Genomic DNA, 25531 nt, shown 5'->3' with positions numbered 1-25531 from the left:
TTTTTTAAAAAATGACTGGGATCCCAGACAGATCTTCTGCACTCATTTCACAATGACCTTTTGTAGACAGGACAAGGACCAACTTCTAATATTTTTTAAATTCCAAAGCGGTCAGTACAAGGTGAGTACATTTTCTAATGGCAGAAGTGATGTAACTAGAAATGAATATTCAGATCATGTGTAAACCAGAAGCAAAGAATCATTGCCAGTTGTTGGAAAACAGGAATATGAAGTGTGCTCTGCTTTGTGTGGTGTATGTTTAAAATCTGTCTGAGGGGAATGTGAGCCATTGCCCCCAGCCCAGCTACCAGGATGTATTAAGACTAACTATGGCATGAATCCCCTTAAACAACTGATCTCCTACTCCCAGTCCTGCCCCCTCCCTCGACAAGAAACCAAACACCCAATGCAGGAGAGACTCTTACACCCAGGATCCCTGCCCCAGGACTCATTAATCTCTTTCCTCCAGCCCCATAAATGGTCCCTTCTCCCAACATCAATTCTGTATTTCTCTTAGAAGATCAAGAACTCTTAGGTTCCAAGGCTCCAGATTAATCTGCCTAGCTGACTCTATCAGAGAAGACAATGTATTTAAGTCTATTTCTCAGCAAACTACTGATCTCTTTCAGGATTCTGTCCCCTGCCTGCCTTGCTACTACATCAAGTCTATCTATCATTTCAGCAAAAAAGGGACTGATGAGCTCTGTGTCCCTCCAGAGTCTCTCAGTGCCACTGCTAAATTGATCAGAGGTGCTCTCTCTCCCCCAGTATGTTGCAGCCACAGTGCTCTTTTGGGATTCATTTATCTTCAGTGGTAACCATATGTCCAGGGCTTCTTTAGCTGAAGAATTGTTTGTTAATAAAACCAACAGTAAAGCAGTGAGTTTCTACAGCATTTCAGACGTTATATAACTCAGTGTAACTAGGATTATTCATCCAACACAATCTTTGGAGTTATATGGCATGCACATCTATGGTGCTATAAGTAATCAAAAATACATCTTCCTTTCACTTAAACTCTGGATTTAAAAACATGTAGTAATAATGTGCAATTTCTCTTGCACCCAGGTATAACTATCTATGCTGTTGGAATAGGAAAAGCAATTGAGGAAGAATTACTGGAAATTGCTTCTGAGCCACCAGACAAACACCTCTTCTATGCTGAAGACTTCAGTACCATGGGGGAGATAAGTGAAAAACTAAAAAAACGAATCTGTGAAGGTACCACATGCCTCTTCCGTTGAGATATAAGAAAAAGGAACAGCCATTTATATTTTGCTTCTCTTCTGTTTTTAATAAATGATGCATCAAATATACACTTAAATCCCAGGAGGATTGGTAATGTCCCCCCCCCTTCCTCCAGGCTGCAGTTAGATCAGTGAACCCCACCCAGACTAAACATGAGCTATTCCTTTAGGAATATTGGTTGTGGTGGGGCAGAATCCAAATGATTTCTTGGGAGAGAACAACTGCACTTATTGTCTATATGAGTCATGTTTAAAATTGTGTAGGCCAGTGGTTCTCAAACTTTTTTTGCGGACCAATTGAAAATTGCAGAGGGTCTCAGCGGACCACTTAATGATCTTTCCAAATGTTGTTTGTACCGTTAGCTAGCTATTGTAAAGCACTTCGGATAAAAGCGCTATATAAAAAAAACTTAATAATTCACATTCTACAAATAGAATAATTTGTTCTATAAATAGAAGAACAAAACTCATATTTTAATATCAGTAGTCTTACCTTTCTAATGCAATGGATGTGCTCTCTCCCTTGTCGCGGCAGCCCCCAAGCTGGTGCTGGGAAGGAGGGTGGTCTCTCCCCAGTAGCCGCAGCTCTGGAGCTGGGGAAAGTCACCTTTGTCTGGCCGCTGCAGCCCTGCACGTCCCAAATTCCCCCCACCCCCTCTTCTCACCCTCCCCCACGTCCTACTCCCCCCCAAGGCTACCACCTCACCTTACATGTGTGTCTTCTCCAGGGTCCAGGCACCTAATTAGTGGAGCCATTCCACTAATTAGGTGGGTGGCTCTTCATTGTATCATGTGCGGCTGCCCAGGCACATACCTTAGAGGGAACTATCTGCGGACCACCTGAATGGAGCTCACAGACCACTGGTCATCCGCGGACCACAGTTTGAGAACCTCCAGTGTAGGGGAATGTTGCCGATGTTGCCTCATGTAAATCAGTGGTAGGGCTCAGCAGCAAAAAAAAAAAAGGCTTAAGGACTTCTTCTTACGGGCTATTGCGCGGTGTTCACAACAGCAACAAAATAATCCAATGTACCCAGTAAGTAAACTGAAAAACAACCAGTTTGTGCTTCAAACCAGTCCTTTGATCCATGTGCGCAGAACCCGACTTTCCAAAATCATTCCCCTGCCCTGCCCCCACTGTGTCACTAGCAGCCACACTCTAGACCTTCTTCCCATAGCATCTGTTCAAGGGATAGGAGGATTCTGAGCTGGAATGGACCCAGAAGTGAAAGTAAGCCGGTCCGGTCCGGTCCAGCGTACCGGAAAGAGCTGGTACGCTGTGCCAGACTGGCTTCCTGGGCGGTGATTTAAAGGGCCCAGGGCTCCAGCTGCTGCGGGGAGCCCTGGGCCCTTAAATAAAATAATAATAATTGGAGATGTACCTATCTCCTAGAACTGGAAGGGACCTTGAAAGGTCATTGAGTCCAGCCCCCTGCCTTCACTAGCAGGACCAAGTACTGATTTTTGCCCCAGATCCCTAAGTGGCCCCCTCAAGGATTGAACTCACAACCCTGGGTTTAACAGGCCAATGCTCAAACCACTGAACTATCCCTCCCCCCTTTAAAGTGCTGATGCCAGAGCTCCAGCAGCAGGGCTCGAGTGGCGCTTTAAAGGGCCCGGGGCTCCCCACAGTGGCTGGAGCTTCTGGCCCTTTAAATCACCGCCAGAGCCCAGCAGCCAGGCTCAGGTGGGGATTTAAAAGGCCTGGGGCTCCTGCCACTCTGGGGCGCCCCGGACCCTTTGAATCACCACGGGAGCTCTGGCAGTGGGGCTTGGGCAGTGCTTTAATGGGCCCGGAGCTCCACAGCGGCCGGAGCCCGGGGTCCTTTATTTCGCCCCTGAGCCCTGGGGCTCCCAGCCGCCTCTGCAGCTGGGAGCTCCAGGGTGATTTAAAGGCCCTGGGGCTCCCAGCCACAGCCGGAGCCCCAGGGCCTTTACACGCCTCTTCCGGTTGAGGTCACGCCCCCACTCAGGACTCCGGCATACCGGTAAGTCCTTTCAGTTACTTTCACCTCTGAATGGACCCCTGTTCACCAGGGAGCTAATGATGCCCCTGCACCCACTCGCACACAACTGGCACTCAGTATTACTTGCTCGTTCATATAGATGTCTGAAGTCACTTCCTGTAACAGGAGAATGAAGCCCAGGAACCCTAGAAGGCTCTTTGCTGTGCAGGATTGCCTGGTAGGAAGTAACACATTCCTCCTTTTAGGCAGGGCTTTGAGAGGAGTCAGGAGAAAGAATATGACTGAGGACCCTCCAGCCAGACTGTGTATCCTCTGCCTCTGCCTCAACCCTAAGGATCTTATTGCTAGCTCCCTTTGACATGCAAAATACTGAGATTGTAGAAAAGCAGTTCTGTTCATCCACCTGCATACTAGGTAGGCAAACAGATGATGACAATTTCAAAAGCATAGGGAGATTCCAAGTCCAAAATTCTTGGGCAACTCTTCTAATAAATCTCTCTCCCTATCAAACATCCTTAGATAGCTGCAGTGCTGTTTGCCATACATTTCATGTACCTTTCAGAAATGTGTTATTTGCTAAACCAAAAACAAATAAATCTTGCCCCTTTGAGGCAGTTTCCAAACTAGAAACTCTGATGTGTCCGTCTGCCTCCTGGTTTTCTGCTGCACAGCTTCTCTTCATTCATCACAAATGGGTAATGCCTCTCACCTGCGGAACTGGGAGGCTCCAGGACTGCACCACGCTTTAACGTGGGCCACCAGAAATTCCGCCCCAAGTGATGGAACAAATTGGCAGCTCAGTTTCTCACAACCACTTTGTTTTATTTATGTTTAATTTGTATTTGTTATGCAGAAACGACTGTTCCAGCAAGCTCCTCTCACCCTCCCCTCAGTTGAGGAATCACTGGATCTAACACCCTCGTTCCTCCAATGCAGCATCTCTCTAGCTGGCTCCCTGTACCCCCTGCCCAGTAGCAGAGAAGCCTTTCAAGCATCAAGACAAGTCTAAGAGGTGCTATAGGCAGCCTTTAAGGAGCCTCAGAGGTCAAGTTATGCCCTGCTGCAGCAAGCAACCATTGCTCACTCTGCCAGGCCATGGTGCTTTGAGTCAAACTGGCAAGCCAGGGCCACACGCGCACAGCCCAAAGTTTGGACTCTGCCATGGGGGGGTGGGTGGGGGGGGTTGACCTGATTTTTTTTCTGTAACTGACTTAAGGTTAGTTGATATAATTTTAAGTTATTAGTAGTCAGTTGCTGAAGTGTTTCTAGCTTTAGAAGAACTCTTTTGATGGCCTAAGATGAAGGGCAGGGCTTACTCCTGGAGCCTCCAGCAATAATGCTGAGCCCCCTCTGAATTCCACACAGGAGTGCCATTGCCAACTTGTTATGAATGAGGAGGGAAGCTGCTAACAGAAAATCATCAGGAAAGAAATACCATTTTCCTGTCATTGGAAGTTACTGTTCTGTGCAAAATAATAAAATCATTTTTTCTATTAATATCTTTCTCTTTTGGAAATTGTTTCTGCCAGCTTTGGAAGAGTCAGATCCCCATCAGGATCCCCTGACAGGGAGGCCTCACAAGACTGGTCCTCATTCTTCAGGTTAGATGCTTTAAATCTGTGTCCTATTTTCACCTCAGCTGGCTCCCAACTCAGCATTCCTCTCATGGCATCCACTATAGAAAGTTCATCATTCACCCAGAGGGATACCCATACCAAAAAACCAAAATCCCCCACAAACCCTTTTTGGTCTTCTGAGCTTTGTTGCAACATGCTTATGGCTGCATGCTCCCACCTTATCACCCGGAGTAGTTTATTTGGATGCTGTAACTTCCACAGCAACCTTGTACGTTGATGTACTTTAAAACATTTTTTATTTACATGATCATTTACTATTTAATAGACTCTAAAGTGCTCAGGCTTAACAGTAACCAATACAGAGCTGAAGTCCCTCTCCTGGCCTGGAATACAACACTTAAACAGTCTATCTACAGTATACAATCTAATAGCTCAGATTCTTTGTGTAAAATGCAAACTCTGAGTAGTACCTTATACCATTAGAAGTCCCTGCTAAAATCCACTGGGATTAAGGTGCTGATCAGTGGGTGAGTGGAAGAATCTGGCCTTAAATGAATAAGTGTTACATACAAAATTCAGTAGATGTATTGCATAATCACAACCACAGTTCTGTCTTGGGGTTTCCTGCAGGATCTGAACCAGGCAGCATAGCCGTCACAGACCTCCTTGCCTGTTCCAATTTTGCAGTACATCACAAGTATCTTTTTGAAGAGGAGAGTGTTTCACAGTCGACAGCAAGATCAGGTAATTAGTTACCAGGGCTCAGGTAATCTTTAGGCGATTCCAGCCTTCTCCTTTGATTACACAAGTTAGAAAGACATGTCAAGACTGGAAATTCATAAACATTGCCTGCCACAGAGTGGCGTTCCTTGCCTACCTGTTTCTTCATAGTACCCTCTCTAAGTGCCTCCTCCTCTGTGATTATTACAGCTAAGTATTTAACTGGGATTTGATATGTGCATCTTTTGATAGTGATTATACTATGTTTCAATGCCAGGAAAATATTGAACATACTCTGCATTTAGTGGCTACATTCTCTTGCAGATTCAGTATATTTAGATTATATGTCACTGTTTCTCTGAATGCCTTCTGTCTGCTTTTCCAGCAAACCCTTCAAAAGATAAGGAGCAGTGCAACTGTGAAAATCTCATAACATTCCAGAACCATGCCAATGCTGAAGTAAAAAAACTAACTCAGCGATATATCCTTTCTGAATAATTGTTTCCTGGATCACAGGTAGAAAGGAAGTTATTTATAAGGGGGGGGGGGAGGACAGTTACAATAAATGCTAATTAGGGCCATACACTTAAAACTCAAAGTCTCATGTCTCCTTGGGCCCAAAAGCAATTTATTAACTGAAACAATTCTACTACTGTTTACACAGCTCTTACAATGACTTCAAATCCACAGCTCCTTCAATGAACGGACCAAAGTTTTTATTCATAAACATGCATCTTAAATGTTTCATAGCCACTGAATAGGAAGACAAGTCTACATCTTAGATCAGGTGAGTAGCGTGTTTAGGGCGGCAAAGAAAATGGATACTGATTTTGAGACCATAATCCTATTCTCTGGATTTGGCTATCACTTCGGCTGAAATTTTAATCCTCCATCATACTATTTTTGAGTAGTGTTTATTGGCAAAAGGAAACTCTTGTATCAGAATACCAAAGAGAAGTCTCCTGCTGTGCTCAGGAAATAGCCACATGCAACGAGTCACTTAATCTAATTTCCAAATGAAAATGTCAGGGTATTATACAGAGAACAGTGCTGATGACTGATTTTACACACACACACCACTTCTGGCTTCAATTTTCATTTTTTGAGTCTCCTCTTTTTTGCAGGAAAAAGCTGACCTGGGTTAGGCATCTAACTCTGGGAAAGGTTCATGGCTATGAATCCCAATCAGCAACAGCCACCCCCCTGCAGCCTGGAGTTAGGTGCCTAACTCCCTTTCAAGGGCAAGCTTGCTTAGGCTGCACTCATTCTACAAATTTTCTGCTCACTAGCTTGACCAGCTCCCAGCTCAGCTTGCTGGCTTTTGTGGATCCCGTTTTTATGCACACAATTCCCCCCCTGTGGATTCCAGTAGGCAGCAGAGAACCTAAAAGTTAGGTGTTGCAAAGAATGGGAAATGGAGGGCTGGAAGGGACCTTGAGAGGTCCTCAAGTCAAGTCCAGTGGCCAGTCCTGGCAGGTGTTTGTGCAATATATTCCTAAAACCTCCAACAATGGGGAGTCCACAAAACACTGAGCCCAAAGTCTCCTTTGTGGATCCAGCCCTTAGCCTCTCCGTTCCCCACCTGTAAAATGTGGATATAGCATTTCATATGTTTTGAGGATACACACATTAAAGATCATGAGGTGCTCAAATACTACAGTACTCATAATTACATGTTTTCCTGTATTGTACCAGATCTATTTGTGGGTTAGGGACTTCATGTGTCTTCTATAGTAATCTAATCTAAATAATATGTTTATATATAAATAATGCTTCATAGTGGTAAGTAGCTGAAACATTTTTAAAGATTGCACTAGCAAGGAACAAAGTTTCACTTCACTTTAAAATGCCAATAGCAGCCCATTTTCTCCTATCATTGTGCTAAGCAGATATAAGCAGTGACCCGAAACTCCTGTCTATGGGTACTTTTGGTAATGCTAGTGGACAGCACTTTTAAATGTAAAACAACAAAACTTTTAGGGGTGATAAAGAAACCCAGTTGTAACATTCCATATTGGGCTACATACAGCTCCCTTTGTTCCTTTGCCAGCCCTGCATTGAAAAGGAGGAAATAGGGTTGAGCTGTGAAATACAGTGACTTGAGGGGAGTGGAGAAGGAGAGCGACAGCATGTCAGTAACAGACTACAAACCCCCAGAACCAGCAGCATCTGCTGGTTATATTCTCTCTTCCCTCCATAATAAGTTGGGGGTGTGGAGGAGGGGGCACTTGAAGGATAATGAAAGAAAAATGTAGCAATTACATGCCAGAATGCTGAGTAGAAAACTATGCAGCGTTGTGCTGGATACAACAGACTATAATATTTAGCTTGTTACAAATACAGGCATTTACAGTTTGAGGCTGCCATGACATGTTTGTTGAATTAGTGTCATTTTAAAAATGATTTCACCTTCCCTTCAGTATGCTAAGAATCAAATTAATATTTGAAGGAGTTTCTGGCAAGTTTTTGTATAATACTATGTATTCCAGATAGCTTTTTCCTTAACTTATTGATACTGGAAGAAATAACTAAGAGAATGGAAGCCCTGGAAAACAGACTAAGATACTGATGAAGAGTTCTTAACAGAAGTATACACTGTACTGTATATTTATACATACAAGTTGCAACAAAGCTATTTTCTTAAAGCAGTACAAAGCTATGTAGCACAAATCTTTTTGTGTTTGATGGAAAAGGACATTTTTGGACCCAATATTTACATACTGAGGTACAGCATAATATTTTTCTCTTGCATTGATTGCAGTAAGACAAGAAAGGAACTTTAAAAATTTTATAGTAACTAGCAAAATTTCTAAGTAGAATTTAACACTTGAATTTATAAGCTATGCAATCTAATAAAATGCTTTTATTTTTAATTTGAACCCTCCATGCTGTGTTTGGGTATTTTTAGACTTACTGGTGTGTTATTTTGGGGAAGTTCGATGGCCTGTTATACAGGTCAGTCTAGAGATCACAATGGCCCTCTTCTGGCCTGGGAATCTATGACTTTAATATACTCTGTAAATCATTTTTGCTTCATTAGTTGTGTTCCATCTCTCACCCCCTCCATCATACTAAAAATATTAAGTGTGCTGCATAAATGCGACTATGAAACAATTGTTTCATATATACCCTCCTTTGCCTAGCATAAAACATTGTCTATAGAAAACTAGCTATGAGGGAAGGTGTAGACTAGCTTAATAGGTTTTTACTTGCATCACAAATGTATACACTAACTCCAACTACAGCGTTTTCTTGCAGTATTCCAGGTGTTTGAGCAGCTTCAAGTAACAGTTTTCTGGATGTAGAAGGCAGATGGCACACACACACAATCTCCTCTCACCTAGCACTCTAGTCATTGGGCAGAATTCACATTTGGTCCCAGTCTATATTATACTCTATCACATTGTAAACTCTTCAGGTCAAGGGTCTTTTCTTGTGTGTTCTATCTAGCCTACAGTGGGAGACATGCATGTTTCCTCCAGACAAAGGGCAGAATATGGGGCACTAAATGTTTCAGGGAGAATGGTCCTCAGGTGAATTTACATTCAAATATTCCAATTGGAGAGCCATATAGAAGATAGTTTTCTCTGAAGCAGAGTCTCTCAGGCCGGACAATCCTACTCTTGTTGGATAACTCACAGAGCTGAGCAAATTACTTAATTATTCAATGTGGTGGTCAAAAAAAAAGTGATTAGTTTCAAAGTGACACTGAATTTGTTTCTTACCACAACAAAACCTCAGATTTCAATTTAGCAGTGCTGGGCAAAAGCTTTCCTGAACTGCAATTTCACTCTTCTAGTCTCTGAAAAAATCTAGCACCTGTGGGTGCCTTTTTGTCATGAGTAAATCTACTTACATGTCTTAGGCCACAACTGTAACAGCAGATGTTCTCTCAGGGAATATGGACACTTTTACAGATGAAAACCATCTCTATTCCCAAGAAACCTGAAGGGTGTTTTCTCTCCCTCTCAAAATCCTTTAGTTTGTTGCTGCCATCCTCTCTACTTGGAGAGTGTTTTATATTGCTTTTTTCTTGCTCTGAATGTAACAATTTCAAGTACAGACAAGCAGTATAGAATATTAGTGTTGGAAGAGACCTTAGGAGATCATCTAGTCCAATCCCCTGCTCAAAGTATACATGTTCCCTTTTGATTGCAGCTTGTCAAAAGTCATTTCCTAGCTTTTCTTTCCAAAAAAGCAGTAGCCTTTTTTGCACATTCTTGTTAAAGAGCAGTTCAGCCATTGTGAGGATGCAAACATTACAGTAGTAAGTGTGTGGGGTTAAGTGACATCCCTCCCTGCAGACTCAAGAGTAATGGTTTTCAGTTCCTGGTATCTCCAAATTTTGCATGTGTTTACAACACTTACAGCAGCTGAAGGTACCAAAAAGATACTTGAAGACAATTTTTTTTCCTACATGACAATTGCATAACTCTTGCATGAATGCATACAGCTTTAGCTTATACTGCTTTGTAAACATACCTTGTAATGTCCTGTTATTTATATCTACTTAAGTACAATTCATTTTTGAGAATGAATAGATTTAATTTTCACAAGTATTTACTGTTTTGACTCAAATTCTTAATACAAGTCTCCCCTTGCAACATGCCTAAGTGGCAAAGAAAAACATGATTGTTTTACAACAGTAGTCTCTGAAACAACTGAAGCAGTAAGTGATGGCATTCTGAAATCGTGCTGTTAGGATTGCATCCAATTTTGTGTGTGCAAAAGATCCATTAGTTCAGACTAGTCATAAAAAAGTAACATATAGCTTCCATTAAAGCTTTAGTTAAGTAAGAGGTTTCAAGACTGACATTTAGCTCTCACACACCCCTTTCTAGAACCGGGAACAGAGTGAAGTTTCATCTTATGTGTTTCCTAGCATACATCAAGAGTTTGTTTTGTTTGATATCAGCATTAGTATCTGCTCATGGGAGTTGTTTATAGATGCCCAAAATACAAATATGCCTATAACTGAACAAATATGGTGGCGGCTGGATCCTGGAACACACAAGTCCCCACCCCTAGAACTTTAAATCTCAGAATGTTTACATATAGGTAATTGATTAACTGCTGTCTAGCATACAAACTAAGTGGTAGCCAATAAAAACTGTTCAATTTAAATAATGCCAATTTAAACAGGCAAATTCTACATTTCATAAAATCATTTTTAAAATAAGCCTCCTCTTAACAAGAGACGATCCTAAGATTCAAAGATCAATGGGGTTAATTCTTCCAATATCAGAGGATTTAGTTAAGTAACTTCCTTCAGGCTTTATTGTGATGTGTAATGGATGTCACTTGAAGAGACTTACCGTTCAGAATAGATTTAATATTAATGAGTGATTCAGCATACATCAAAATATACTTTACTACAATTCTGTGTATGTGTATTTTGTATGGCTCTATTAAAAGATACATTGTTAAAATGTTGGAACCACCTATGAGAGAAATTGTATTTTTGTGTATTTTCTTTTAGATGCTTGCACAGAGCTAACCTCTCACTTCTAAATACTCATTTGTATTAAAATAGCACCAGTGATCAGGGCTTCATTGTAGGCACAGTACAAAGGGAAAAATGGTCCCTGTCCAGAAGCAGAGACCAAAATGTTCAAGCATAACCAGTGAGCTGAATAAATCTCTAAAAAAAAAAAAAAAAAAGATCTGCGGGTGGGATGCATAGTACTTTCTAAAAAAAAACTACAAGTCCCTTTATGATGTCTCAAGTTGGGCACTCAGCCTAGTCACTTTAAATATTAGGCATGAATAGACCCAAAACATGAAACCAAAAAGAGTGAAATCATAAGAGTTGTGTCAAATGTGTAGTGACCCTTCAAAATACCAGTGTTACCTCATTTAAGGTTTGGGCTAAAGCAAAGAAAACTCTTAATTGGGTACCAGGTGCAGTAAATAAGGCCAGATGAAGGAGTTTCTTCTATAGCCCATTAGATAAGGTCTGATAATTGGTAATGATCTCACATGTTTGTTAAAGCACATATAAAAAAAGTAAACTCTTCAAGGATTCACTGCTAATACCTACCTGACCAAGTTGGAGCCGACCAATAGAGGGCTAAAGCCAGGGTGCCTAGATCATTTGTAAGTATCTTGATCAAATTCTTATAAATGTTTTGTTACTCCTTGAATGTAGTAAATTGCTTGTTGTTTAGGCTTTTTATGCACATTTAGAGCAGTTTTATAAATACCATTCAGTCTTTTGATTTAATAAAGGATTTTATGGTTAAATTATACCCTACATAAATAATTCCAACACTTCCCTGGGACTGGAAAAAAACAACAAAACCAAAAAAAAAAAAAACCTAGTTTCGTCTTTCCTAGATCTTAAAAAAATAAATAATTTTAGTTCAAATAAGCCTCTTCCTTCTATATATTTGTAAACAAAATTCTCCCAACCCCACACTTTGCTTTCCTACCTCAGACTCACCTTAAAACAGCCTAAAAACTTAATCTTAATTTCATTTATGTCCTACTCCTCTTAAATTAACCAACCATGCAAAACAAAATAAAGCACAAACTATTAAGATTTTCAGGGATTCTTATTCTACTTGCCCTATTCAAATCCAAAGCCTTTGGAAAGTTTCACTGTTTTTTTAGAACACATTTCTAACAGGAAAGGAGGCACAGCCATGGTAATCAGTCTCTATTTGCAAACTTGTGCCCCAAACTAGCAACAGTATAATTAATACAAAATACAGGTTGTTTTTTTTAAAACAAGTCTATAACCAGTTTTATTATAGAAGGGATGACAGCTCTCCAGCTTTTACTTCTCACTGGTCTGCTCTGGCATGCTTCTAATGATGTCAGAATCGCCTGTAAATGGAAAAAATAAGCCATAATCAAATCTCAGGAAAGGGGCAGCAAAATCCATTTACAAATGCAGTACAACTATTTGGAAGCTATTTTAAGTTTGCCATTCCACAATGATCAACATCTTCCACTTACAAATCTGTTACATCTTGGCTTTTGAAAATTCCATCACATAATTTAAAAAACCTCAAGTGTTGGCACCAACGAATAGTTTTGAAGGATAGAGAGCATACTCAGAAGTATACTATTAATAATATAATAAATGCTTTCCTTTTAAAAAAATCAAGATGTCAAAACTGTTTCTATATAAATTATACTAACGTACAACACAAAATGAAAGTTACATACGTCACTAGCCATTAAAAACACAAAATTAGAGAAATAAGCAAGTCCTGGGGACACATTGCAGGTTTTAATATAACAAGTGACTAGCCTGATCATTGAACTATCAGGACAGCAACAATATTTGCAGTAGATGCAATACCAACTCAAAAGCAGAGGTATTATACAGACTTAAGAGCTTAATTATACAACTAAAATTAAGAAAATGTTTCATGTAACTATTAAAATAGTTAACCTGAAACAGCATTTTATAAATTAGGTTTTGCTGGAGTTAGTTTGAGAGCAAAATATACTGTATTCATATAATACGCACAATAAGCAGATAACTACAATGAAAATTGAAATGGTCACTCAATGACAACTCCGTACAGATACATATAGAAATGCAGTGAAATCCATCGTTAAGCATCCATTCAAAGTGGTTGACAAAGCAGCAACTAAACAGAGGTACAGCCTAAAATAGAGCAAGACTGGACTATGTTTATAGATACTTTGGGAAAAATAAAGACAAGAAATTGCTTAATTAAGAGTTCATCTTAGCAGTTATAACAGTCAGCCTTGAGGCCCAGAGATATCACCAGCCAATGGTAATTATTTTTGTTCACTGCTGATGACAATCGTTTTAAATGAAAAGGGTTAGCGTTTTTAGCAATCCTGTTCACTTTCAAGCTTAGATGTCAAAGAAAAAAAACCTGGGTTAGAGATATTTCCAAGCCATATTAACTGGCCAGTTCTAAACAGGATTAGCACAAACTGCAAAGTATTCTAAAGATCCCCATTCCTGGTGGGGAAAAATAGGTTGCTGAGGTGAAGCAAGCCCAATAAAGAAAACATGCTGTGTCAAGCAAATGAGCTTTAATTTTTTTTTTTTTTTTTATGTTCTGTGTCTTGGAAGTCCTGTCCAGGCTCTGAATCCTGGTTTTAAACAGAATGGCAAATCAAGTGAACGTTTTGTGGTGACAGGAGTCATATGTAAGCAAAAGCAGCTAGAATACATACCTGGATCAATGATAGCCAGTGTGCACACTCTGTAGTATTTTCCACATGCTGTACCCAATTCAATATTGTTGCCGCTGTAGTGATGCACACCAGTCTTTGCCAACATAGCATAGTACTCAATCTCTGATTTTCTGAGAATTAAAAAACTACACATCAGAAAATGGTACACGCACTCATTCCCATCAAATGAATCCTTCAATAGGATGTTATTAGACCAGTCTGAATCCTAACTACACTTTCAAAGTTTTAGATTATTGAGCAGTGAAGTTAGTTTTATTCCTCCACTTGAGGTTTGTGTTTTTTGGTTTTAATACACATTTATTGATGCAGCCATGTCACACGTTTAGAATCGCAGCTTCTGGAAGAACCACTTATTCTTGCCAGTCTTGTATCTTTCCTCAAATTTCACCTTGGCTTCGCGCCTTGCCTTGCGTTTCAGTGCAGGGTCCCTGAACACATCTTTATTGACAACGGTTTTGTCCAGAGGAATATCCACAGAATACCTGGTGGGCATTAGATGGTTGGGGGGCAGTCACCATCTTTCCCCCAAGGACAGTCTGACTTCCCAATCCCAGCTTTGGGATGTAGGAGTCTGATTCTGTTAGTCAGGAATGGGGTTTGGCAGTTCTGGTTAGTGCTGTTATCTTTTCCAAGAGAGGCTGCAGGGGCTGCTCAAATAGCATGTAGGCTCCATTGTACAGGGAAAAAAGGCTGACAGGAGATGCAAGTGGGAGTGAGCGGGACTACTTGATGGGTTGGTCATTGGAAGCTGTAACTGATAAGTATGGCTGCGAGTTTGTCATGGAGATCAAGGATTCAGTGACTTTCCATGACCTTCGTGACTTCTGCAGCAGCCAGCTGCTCCTGGGGCAGTCTTGCACCACCATGCACCCTCCCCCAGCAGCAGCAGTTTGGGTGTGGAAGGGGGCTCAGGACTGGGGGTGGGGGCACAGGATGGGGTGAGGGCTCTGGGCAGTACTTACCTCGGTGGGGCTCCCTGGAAGCAGCGGTATGTCCCTCCCCCAGCTCCTAGTCCACTGCTGCCTGGCCGCGCCTCCACCTAGGAGCTGAGGGAGGGACATCGCCACTTCTAGGGAGCCACGCAGAACCAGACAGGGAGCCTGCCAGCCCTGCCAACCCCCTCCTCCCCATACACCCCTCAGGCAATGATCCCAGGCTGCTCCCCCCCCAGAGCACCCGTGGCACCCCAAGATTTAGTTAGGCGTATATAGTACAGGTCACAGGACATTAATTTTTGTTTACCCCCTCGTGACCTATGACTTTTACTAAAAATGGCTGTGACTAAAACGTAGCCTTACTGATGAGGGCTGGGGAAGGCAGTTGGCCAGATGCTGAGCAGACAGGGAAGCAGGAACCTGGGCTTCTGGTGGCGAGAGGCATTAAAGTGAATTGTGCCAGTTCTTGCACATTCCTAGCTTGCCCCTTTTTCACCTGGCCTCTATGAGCAGCAGGTCTTGTCAAGCACCACTAGTCCCCCCCAGCAATCCAAATTAGGTGCAGATCCACATCAACCTATCCCCCCCACCCCCAATAGCTCCAGCCACTACAGGGTTTGGATCCCTTTTCTGCACCTTGAAACTCCTCATAAAAAGTTCTTTTCAAAGCCACCTATTTGATGACCAGCATGAGGTTTCAAAATAGGGAAGGGGGTGTGGGGGGGAGAAGAGAAGAAAAGAAGAGTAGAAGCCATTTAAGATTCCTTCCCCACCTGCATAACAACCACTTTGCTATACCCTTATTTGAGTCATACCACCCGTAGGAAGTTTTTTCTTTAATATAAGCTTCCTTTGTTGTACAGAAGCTGGGAAGCATAATTTAAAAGCACTTTAGAGGCTCAGTTCTGCACTGTTTACATGTGCAACTTGCACCAGAGATCCAGCCTTGTTTTGCAACAATTATAATAACATTGTAGAACTAGGACAGTTCAGTGCACTGTACTAAAAACGTTCACACTGTGAACAGCATAAAGCAGATGTGAATAAAGTATCTGTCTAAAACCAGTTTTCAGTAAGTCCAATTTCCAGTGTAATGGTACCTACCTCAAAGCAGGACAGTTGTTGGCTAGGATGACCAACTTGGCTTTGCCCTGCCGAATCATTTTCAGAGTCTGTTTGTACCCTAGCACATATTTACCACTTTTCATAACCAGTTGAAGCCTTGAGTTTATGGACTCTAGCGACTTTTTCTGTAACAGAGTTAAAATATATGGAGTAATGCAGATTAACACAAAGAATGAACAATTGTAAAGAACTTTAACTAAACAAGTCTTTTGGTTCACTAAGCTTTCTACTATTTACAGTAGAAAAGATTAAGTAGCTCATATCTAAATATCCAAGAAGTTAAGAAAAAGCTTGCCAATAAAATAAAAATTGTGTGTTTTAACACAACATGACATTTCTCAGATTTCAAGAGATAGTCCCCTTATTTATCTCTCTTAAATGCAAGGAGAAATTAACTGACAATTTTTTAAAAAGCTACTATACAAATTATGTTGTATTGTTCTGAACTTCCAGCCTGACCCTACCCTTTTTAGTGTCAGAATATCTGTGGGATCCTACACGCAAAGGTCCCTTTTCAATGTACCAAGGCTAAGCTAGGTTTAGAAACTTGCATCCGAAGAAGTGGGTAGTCACCCACGAAAGCTCATGCTGCAAAACGTCTGTTAGTCTATAAGGTGCCACAGGATTCTTTGCTGCTTCTACAGAACCAGACTAACACGGCTACCCCTCTGATACTAGGTTTAGAAAGAAGCATCAAGTTACCCCATTCTAATTCGCAGTCTGACCATTAGGCCCTGTTCTGTGCATACATTTCGTGCAATATAACAATGACAGTGATCACTATCAACAGGATGCTGAAGTGATTTTTCTGTAACGCTTTGTGGCATATTGCAGCTAGGCAGTGAATTCTGTAATTACAGAGAACATCTTACAGCACGACACCCATACTTTCGAGTGTACAAAAATAAATGCACCGCTAATGACAAGGCAGAGCAACGTATGAGAGCAGACGCTTAAATGCACCGACCCTCACCCAAACTCTGTTCTGGAATAATTGGGCAATAACCAATCCTGACCGCACAAAGGTGGCTAGCAGAGCCCGGAGAGGAGGATATCGACACGTGAGGGACTATCCGGCTGACGGTGATAGCGAGGCGTGAGGCTACCCGGGACTCAGCGGAAACAGGCAAGAGGGAGGTGAGGGGCAGCCTCCCCCCACCCCCCCAGCAAGGGGCGATACCCCCCTGCGCCGGAGCGAGCACGTCCTACGAGCTGAAGGAGCCCGGCCTGGGGGCGCCCTGCTTCACTCCCCTCGTTCCCTGGAGTCCCCCTTTGGCCCCATCCCCGGGACAGCCCGGGCACCTCTGGCCGCTCCCCCGCCCCCAGCTCTCAACAGCAGCCTCGGCAGACCCGGCCCCCGAGGCCGCTCCGCAGCCTCCCGCCGCCGCCGCCGCCACGTGAGCGCCGGGCGCGCGCCGCTCACTCACCGTTTTCTTCGCGGCCACCATGTTGCTGCCTCGTGTCGGGTCCGGCGGTAGCTGAAACACAAGGAGGAAAAGTTAGGACCTGGTGCGGCCCGGCCCGAGCGCCCCGGCCCGGCCCCGCGGAGCCCCGCTCACCCGAGACGCGCCTCCAAGATGGCCGGGCAACAAGAAAGGAAGAAACTCCCACAAAGCAGCGCAGATCCCCCCGCGGCTGGACGTGAAATCTCGCGATAATTAGTTTACTCCGCCCCTTCCGGGTTGAAATACGCCTGCGCTAGACTCCAGAGGGCGGGATCTGCCGCGGTTTTGGGTCCCTCCCCTCAAAGAGGGAGAGGAGTTGTGCGGGCTGGTTCTCTGGCTGGCGGGAGAAAGCGGGGAGTAGCTGGGGGCGCTGACAGGAGAAGGGCTCTGTAAGGGGGCTGGTTCCTGTGGGGTGGGGGGAGTAGCTGGGGGGTGGGGCTCTGTAAGGGGGCTGGCTCCAGTGGGGGTGGGGGGAGTAGTTTGGGGGGGTGGGGCTCTGTAAGGGGGCTGGTTCCTGTGGGGTGGGGGGAGTAGCTGGGGGGTGGGGCTCTGTAAGGGGGCTGGCTCCAGTGGGGGGAGTAGCTTGAGGGGGGGGGCTCTGTAAGGGTGCTGGCTCCAGTGGGGGGAGTAGCTTGAGGGGGGGGGCTCTGTAAGGGGGCTGGCTCCTGTGGGGTGGGGAGAGTATCTTGGGGGGGTGGGGCTCTGTAAGGGGGCAGGCTCCTGTGGGGTGGGGGGAGTAGCTTGGGGGGGCTCTGTAAGGGGGCTGGCTCCTGTGGGGTGGGGGGAGTAGCTTGGGGGGCTCTGTAAGGGGGCTGGCTCCCGTGGGGTGGGGGGAGTAGTTTGGGGGGGGTGGGGCTCTGTAAGGGGGCTGGCTCCTGTGGGGTGGGGGGAGTAGCTCAGGGTGAGAGGTTGGTTCTTTGGCTGGGGCCTGGGAAAGGGGGGTGTAATTCTGTGGAGGCCTGGTCCTTTGTCTCAGCCCAGGCCTGGGATTGTTATGTGATTGCCCTGAGAGGCAGAGGCCCAGTTCATTACGGTTTCCCTGTTGGAAGGTGCTCTCAACATCAGAGGGATGAAGAAAAGAAATTTCCACTCACCCTTAACTCTGTTTTTTTTTGTTTTTTTCTTGCTCTTTAGTGATTTTTTTCCACTGCCTTTCCCTTTTCCCCTGTATCCTCTGATCAGTTTTCTTTGTACTAGAAAATGGTTTAAACAATTTATTCAAGCATAGTTTTGCATAAAATCCCTGTTTACAGAAATCACTTAAAATGGGGATGAGCAACTGGCAACCCAGGGGACCACCTCCAGCCTGCCAGATCACTCTATTTGGCTTGCCACAGCCCCGATTTGAGAAGAGGACATCTAGGGCCCTCCATGCATGTGGCTGTGTCTCATATGACATTACAGAGAGCTAACAGGCTGGAGCAGGAAGCTATGCTGTGGGGCTCTCCCCAACTCAACCTCCTTGTGACCCAGCAATCTCTTGGTGTCAGCTGGCAGGGGGTACAGTGGAGGGGCATAGAAGTTACAGCAATCTCCTGAGTCTGGTATGTGCATTCTAAGTCACCAAAGAATGTCGTGAGGTTCCAGATAAATGCCAGTGTCACATTGGTTATCCATATTTAGTGTGAAACACATGTATAAGGAGTTAAGTGTATACACAATTATAAAGTCAGTCTAGGGACTGATACAGTGAAGGTTTCCTGTCAGACAAGAAATGTTTACCTAGCTGATTGTTCACATGTAAAATAAGTATTGTATAGTTCACAAAGGCTCTCCTATTACTAGTCTGTACTGAATGTTAATGAAGGATTTTTGAGCGTTTCAAAGAAAGAAAATAACAGTAAAAGAAAAATCAAGATAGGGTTTTCCTTCCCTTCCCTGAAGTGCACATCAAATATTTGTTCTGCTATGTGTGGGGGATAAAGAAGACACCCGAGAACTCTTCAATGAGGAAGTAAAAGGACAGTGACTTTGCTTCATGAAAGAGGGGGTTGTAGTCAGGTTTAGTTGAAAACACTGGTGAGAACTTCGGGTGAGAAACTTCTTTAGACTGGAGGGTAACCTGTTAAGTTTAGTCTCCAAAATCATAACTTGCTTTCTATTTTATATGTAAGCCTTTGTTTTCAATGGTCTTACTATCCCTTGAATTGCTGTTCTTTGATAAACTTACTCTTGTTTTCACTATAAATACAATCTAAGTGTGGTGGTTTTAAGCAGAGAGGTGATCCTGAGTTGAATCTTGCAAGCAGGTTGTGTACTCTTCCTTTGGGAAAAGCAGGCCTGGCATTTCTGAGAGTGTTCAGTGGATAAGTGGCTGGATGCTGTGGGGAAATGGTCTGAGGACTTGGGGGTTGGTGTATGCCTACTGCTACCTGTACAGAGAGAGTGAGGCCTGGAAGGCAGTGCTTGTGCTGCCAGAGGCTGTTGGTTTCAAGAAGCTGGTCCACAGTGGGCACAGACAAGACTCCATCACGTTAAGGGCAGGTAGTGGTGAGGTGCCCCACAACTATGTGTACCATGGGGGGGTGTCACTGCTGGGAAGTGGGACCTGATCACTTCCCCACCCCCACCCCATGTCATACCCCTCCAGGGGTGAAAGTAACTTACTAGTACTGCAGGAGTCCTCAGGAGGCTGTGGCCTCAACCAGAAGAGGTGGGGCCTCTCAAGATTTAAAGGCCCTGGGACACCAGCTGTGGCTGGGAGCCCCAGGGCCTTTAAATCAACCCAGGGTTTCCAGCTGCAGAGGTGGCTGGGAGCCCCTGGGGCTCATGGGCAAATTAAAGGGCTGGGGCTCTGGCCACTGCAGAGCTCTGGGCCCTTTAAATCCCCACCACAGCTCCAGCTGGGATTTAAAGGGCTCTGGGCTCCTGCAGCTGCGGGGAACTCCAAGACCTTTAAATCCCAGCCCCAGCCAGTCCCTGAGCAGGTGGCCGTGGAACAAGCTGCTTGGGTGGCCTTGGGGTCAGCCACACTGGCTGCTGCAGAAGTCATGGAGTCTTTGACTTCTGTGACTTCAGTGACAGCCACAGAGCCTTAATAATGACTTAATTCCACAACAGTAATGAGAAGCATGTACAGTGGTTATATGTGCCGTCACAGGTAGCATACAACTGAGAGAGAGAATAATAAAAATGGAAAAGAACTCCCTCTAGTGAAGAAAGAAAGAAAATACATTGAACTCTCTCTAAACCTGTAGTGTCAAATACTTGATATCTATGTTATCAGAGATATACCATTCTGTAAATTTCTGTGTGAACTGGGTTCTCATGAAAACTGGACCAATAGCAATGGGTCAGCGAGGAAGAGGTGATCACACAGGTAAATTGGGCCAGGCTATTCAGGGCATTGGCAATAGTAACTATCACCTTGGCTTTCACCTGGAAGTAGATTGGCAGACTGTGTGGTGCACAAGTTACCCTGAGCTGAGGGAGGAACTTGCAAATGGGACTTGGAACCACTGCTGGGATTTAACACCAACAGCCAAATGCCACTCATAATATCTCCTAGGGCTATGGCTGGGGTTGTTCCATTTATTTATATATTACTCCTTGCTCCAGGCTATGCCTGAAGTTATAATTAGCCCCAAATGGTAGGATTATGCATTCAGAAATGGAAACTGCTCTTTTAAAAATATGGTCCATGATCTTTATTTTATCAGTGTGACCAGCCTAATTTTTAGAGCATCTTGTAAAAGGTGTTGGACTTATTTTGATAAAGGAAAAATACACAAGATGAATGAGGTTAATTTTTTTAATATTTTCCCCACCAGAATTAACAGTTACATAAGAACTCCATGTGGGCATCTGCATTCATTACTTTCCCTTTTGCACTTGTTAAGAGTATTAAAAGTGACAGGTTGCATTCTGATAATGATCACATTTAAAGCAAATGCAAACATGTTCATCCAATTTTCATCGGGTCATGTACTATGCTATCCCTTTATTGTCAGGCAAACAAATATAGCTCATTGTTTCAGAACATTAGAGTCTGGGACCCTACTAATATACGTATTTGCTGAATTAGCATTCACATTTCTTGTGTCATCCATCCAATGACTACAAAGATTTAAAAAAAAAGAGAGAGAAAATGGCCAGAATACAGGGAAAATCATAAAGCTAAATAACTATTTGTGGCTATTTGGATATATGCACGCTAAATGCAGCTAGGTTTAAACTGGCAAGGAAAGTAGCATACAGTATTGCACATATACTATTTTCAAGTATTCATAATTTTACTTCTTGATCAGTTATTTTCAGGTTTGCAGAGGAGGCTTTTCTTATTGAGTACTACACAAATGCCAAGTTTAAAACGTTATTAAAAACTCTGTAACCAAAAAAATATATTTACATTTTCCTAGTGCCAAATTCTATCAGGAAATGTGTACATCTACAGGTTTCTAAAAATTGTGGTTAGTCTTAGTGAAAAGCTCTTCAAATTCCTTGGCAATGAAGAAGCATGTTCTGTCAACCATGCTTGTAGGTTTTGCTGTCCCAGGCAACCTAAAAAAGTTGGATTTCATGGAGCCAGATCCTCAGATGATATAAATCAGCATCACCCAATTAATTTCAATGGAGCTACACCCAATTTACTCCGATTGAGGATCTGGCCTGCACTTTCTCTCAAACAATTTGCTGTCCAGCCTATGCAATCCTGTTCTTTTTGTACAGAATAGCCTATGGATCTAGGAAAAGGAGTTGCGGCTTGAGGAAAAGATCGCTCTACTTTCATAGACTTATTTGAAAGACTAGTGAGTCCGGGGAGTTTGGGACAATACTTTGATAGGGGATCAAAATCTAGGAAGTCTAAAGTTGCAGCAGGCTCACTGCCTAAAAAGTTCAAAATTACAATTAGCTACTCAGCTCCAGGAAGAGTGAAACAAGTTAGGTCCTGTAGTTCTGGCCTAAGAAGCTTAAAACATTGCTCACATCTTATGGAAAACTTTAAAAAGTTGTTTAGGGACTAGCCCTTCCACTTACATAATATTCTATAGATAATTACTTTATTATTGGGACAAAGGTACACATAAACTATCAGTCTTTGCTTCTTAAGAATTCTGTTCATGCTGCTTATTGCCCATTTGAAGTCTTAATCCTATATTTCTTTTTTGCTGTGAACGTAATTAATGTCACAACCAGCGGATTGTGACCTCAAGTAAGGAAGCATTAGTTGGAGCCAGTGAACTCTTTGGCCTCAGTCCTGTCAGTTGCCCCACAAGAATCTACTCCATCATCAGATACTAGCAGGATAGGAGTCTAAGGAAGCAAAGATCTGTTTCCATGTAAATACCTTTAGAAATAATGACTATGAAAACTTCAGACCATGTATTTTACTCTGTCAGATGGCATTTTACTAAATGGAATGATCTTAAGTTTTTCCATAAGGCACTAATTGTTCATTATCAGTTTTTAACTCCAAACAACACATTCTTCTCCTCAGTTGTCCTTTCTCTCCTCCCCTTTTCTTGGCACCCCTTATCTTCATTTTTATTTTTTAAGTTAGGTGAGTTCGGCCTCCCTTGCTGGGTCTGCGGCCTAAACTGCCTCTTTAGTTGCTCATGCTTCCTGTTTGACACCTCCTGGCTCTCCCCACCTTTTCCCCCTTCTCTTTCATTGCTTTCATTTCCTGACTTACACTTTGGGATAAAATGAAGTGCTTTCCCCCCCTCTTTCTCTGTAAAACAACTGTGTTTGCACAAGCTCCTGTGCTTAGTTAGTTCCTTGGATACTTCATGTCTACAGAACAGCATGCTACAAACATTAATATTGCTTCAGCTTGTTAAAGAATTACTAATATTACATTGCCCACTAGCTAATATTAACAGGCTTAGGAAACAGTCACAAAGAAATCTACTATAAGTATATGTATTTTTTAAAAAAAGATGTAAAAATGAGTATGAGCTACAGAACAGGAGGAAGTAAAAATGTTTAGGTTGATGAGTTACATTAGTTTATATATTCAAGACACATGATAATCCAGTTGTCATTATAGATTATAAATCCTAGACATATGGCAATACGTATTTCACATTGGAAGGAAAAATCCCGCCATAAATATAGTGTCTAGGCCAAACCACCTTCCTTTTACATCAATGAGGTTACATACACACACAAATGTGAGCAGAATTTAACACTTATGTTTACAGATTTAGGCCCTGGTTCTAGTTAGAGTGAAGAGGGTGTATGCAACTTTTTCCCTTTGCATGTCCACACCTGGGGCAGCCATAGTCTTAATTATTGTGTGAACCTGGAACAAGACCTCTAGCCTGTGCAAAGAGAATGGGCTGGTTAGGGAAAATGTGGAGCCCTACTCTCCAACCCCCTTTCCTCTGAGCTGTCACAGCAGGGCACTCAGGTGAAGGGTGCTGTAGAAGAAACTCCATATAGCCCACATAAGAGGGGAGTTTTTGCTGCATTCACTCAAAAAGCGTAGTGATGATCACTCTGGCATGAGTTCCCCTAAGCACTCCTAGTGGTGTTCTGGCTGCCCCAGCATCAAGGGAATCTTGCTTCCCTACTTCATAAAGAAGATGTGAGGAAAAAGTGTGAGAAGCCCTCCGTTGACTCTGGACCTTGTCCTCTTTTGTAATTTTGCCTCTTGTCCTCTCCCCTAACAATGGCTGCCTCCTCAGTATTCTGTCATACAGTTTTGACACTCTTGGTTCAAGAGGCTACTACTTTGTCCATCAATTTAGGTTCTTATATTACTCCTGGGAGAATTCTGCACCACTGCGCAATTTAGAATTTTGCAGAATTTCTTCCTCTCCCCTTTCCCCCCAGTAATGGGCTGCAGACCTTTGGCCACCACTAGGGGCTGCTGAACCCAGCAGAGCCCAGGTTGCAAATAGAAGACAAGGCTGGGGAAGGGGAGGGAACTGGAGGGTTTCCAGCAGCTAGAATTCCCAGCATGCCCCGAAGGAAGGAGGTGGCAGCTGCGCACAGGAAACTCCATGTAAGCCCAGGACCCAGCATCAGTCTGTTTCTCCCTCTGGATCCCTGGGCTCTAGGAGGGTAGGGTCTGTGAGTGTCTGGGCCGAGGGCCTGCAGCTGTCCCCTGGGGGGTAGAGGGTGTGAGTGTCTGGGCCAGGGGGGCCCACTGCTGGAGTCTGGGGGTGAGTTTCTGGGCTCTGGGGGGAAAAGATGTGAGTGACTGGCTCCCCAGCCGGGCTCTAGGGGGAAGGGGCAGAGAAGCAGGAACTGGATTGTCATAGGGATTTCTTTAACTCTCTACTTCTGGGGGAATTTTTGTGTGTGTCTGTATTGTTACAGACATACTTGCTGACAGGTATTTTGAAATAAATTACCAAAATAATTTAAACTAGTCTGATTGTATAGTGTTATTTTGACAAAATTTGCAGAATTTTAAAATATTGTGCACAGAATTTTAAATTTTTTTGGCACATAATTCCTCCTGGAGTATTATATGACACTCATCACTGTGGTAATCTGTAGTTTCAACCAACTGGAACAAAATTTCTGTTGGTCTAGTTAGTCTACTCTCCAGCTCTTCCAGCTCATTGTAAAGCATATCTTATCTCCCTGACCATCTGTCAATGATTATACAGTATGTAAATTTAAAAGTAAAGTGATTTGGGATGCACTTTGCATAAGACTACAAAGTCCTCCAAAAAGGGGTTTGAATAGGAGTATTTGGGTATTTGAGTAGTGAGTAAAGTCAAATAGGAGTATTTGAGTAGTGAGTAAAGACTACTGCTGTGAGTGGACGGTTTGCAGGCTCAGCCTTCTAAGGGTATATTGTAAAATATATACACATGTAGTATAATGAAAACTGTACAAGGCAAATTAAAAGACTTGAATAAATTGTCTTAAATCAAGGTTTCACACTTACTGTTGGTATATTTTTGGCAAACATTTTAATGAAAAATTTGCAAAAGTCAAATTACATTTTGTGCATCATTTTATTTGTATGTAAATGCTGCTTAGAGGCCTTATCAGATCATTAAACCTGAAACAATTAAAAAATCGTTACTCTTCACATTCTTGCTCTGTGCAAGTTTGACTTTCTGCATTCCCCACCGCTCGGATACTGAAACTAGAAGGGGTTCCCTTGTAGTTTCCCTCCTGCTCTAGCCCAGTGTTGGTGGGGCCGGTTTCCAGACTCTGGTTCTAGCTCTTGGATCTGTTGCTATTTTATGTTTAACGCTGCAACCATTGTGAGCGCCCTAGGAAGTGTGTGTGGGGGGGGGGGGCAGCTGGGTCCCAGACGGGCTTTGCTTTTCTGGGGGTGCCAGCTCCTGCCTTCCTGTTGCTATCAGAGATGCGCTTGTTCACTGCTGCCTCGCTGGGCAGTTCAACAACGGAGGGTGGGAG

At 43.2% G+C, this 25531-nt stretch overlaps 2 protein-coding genes and 1 non-coding gene across 11 annotated transcripts in view; 1 reads left to right on the top strand and 2 right to left on the bottom strand.

Annotated features, from left to right (window-relative positions):
- MATN2 (matrilin 2) overlaps positions 1 to 10947 on the top strand; it is a 110669-nt gene extending 99722 nt beyond the window's left edge. For 8 of the 9 annotated variants that reach the window (XM_045003741.1, XM_045003738.1, XM_045003737.1 and 5 more), the window contains 5 exons: positions 1069 to 1221; positions 4744 to 4815; positions 5422 to 5535; positions 5897 to 5992; positions 8028 to 10947. In XM_045003741.1, the coding sequence (XP_044859676.1) occupies positions 1069 to 1221; positions 4744 to 4815; positions 5422 to 5535; positions 5897 to 5992; positions 8028 to 8080 (488 nt within the window). In that variant the 3' untranslated portion in view covers positions 8081 to 10947. Of the gene's footprint in view, positions 1 to 1068; positions 1222 to 3459; positions 3629 to 4743; positions 4817 to 5421; positions 5536 to 5896; positions 5993 to 8027 lie in introns of those variants that run through there. The other variant, XR_006576691.1, reaches the window with a different exon arrangement.
- A 1099-nt stretch (positions 10948 to 12046) lies between these two features.
- RPL30 (ribosomal protein L30) lies at positions 12047 to 17417 on the bottom strand. Its single transcript, XM_045003744.1, has 5 exons — positions 17318 to 17417; positions 17186 to 17236; positions 15738 to 15883; positions 13678 to 13808; positions 12047 to 12339 (listed from the first exon to the last, which is right to left on the bottom strand). The coding sequence occupies exons 2-5, from the start codon at positions 17204 to 17206 to the stop codon at positions 12290 to 12292; spliced, it is 348 nt and encodes a 115-aa protein (XP_044859679.1). The 5' UTR covers positions 17207 to 17236; positions 17318 to 17417; the 3' UTR covers positions 12047 to 12289.
- On the bottom strand, positions 12681 to 12808 carry LOC123365470. The gene has a single exon (XR_006577604.1). It is a non-coding gene; the product is annotated as a small nucleolar RNA SNORA72 (small nucleolar RNA).
- Positions 17418 to 25531: the final 8114 nt, after the last annotated feature.

Source organism: Mauremys mutica, chromosome 2 (assembly GCF_020497125.1).
Source record: "Mauremys mutica isolate MM-2020 ecotype Southern chromosome 2, ASM2049712v1, whole genome shotgun sequence".
Classification (NCBI taxonomy): domain Eukaryota; kingdom Metazoa; phylum Chordata; order Testudines; family Geoemydidae; genus Mauremys; species Mauremys mutica.
This window is presented reverse-complemented; position numbering and strand designations above follow the sequence as displayed.

What these genes read in the sequence shown, in the direction of transcription:
- RPL30 (XM_045003744.1), bottom strand. Translation starts at nt 17,206, where the DNA reads ATGGTGGCCGCGAAGAAAACG. An exon ending in TGGTGGCCGCGAAGAAAACG is followed by an intron (nt 15,884 to 17,185) that starts GTGAGTGAGCGG and finishes ACTCTGTTACAG; the next exon opens with AAAAAGTCGCTAGAGTCCAT. An exon ending in ACTGGCTATCATTGATCCAG is followed by an intron (nt 12,340 to 13,677) that starts GTATGTATTCTA and finishes TTCCATTTACAG; the next exon opens with GCGATTCTGACATCATTAGA.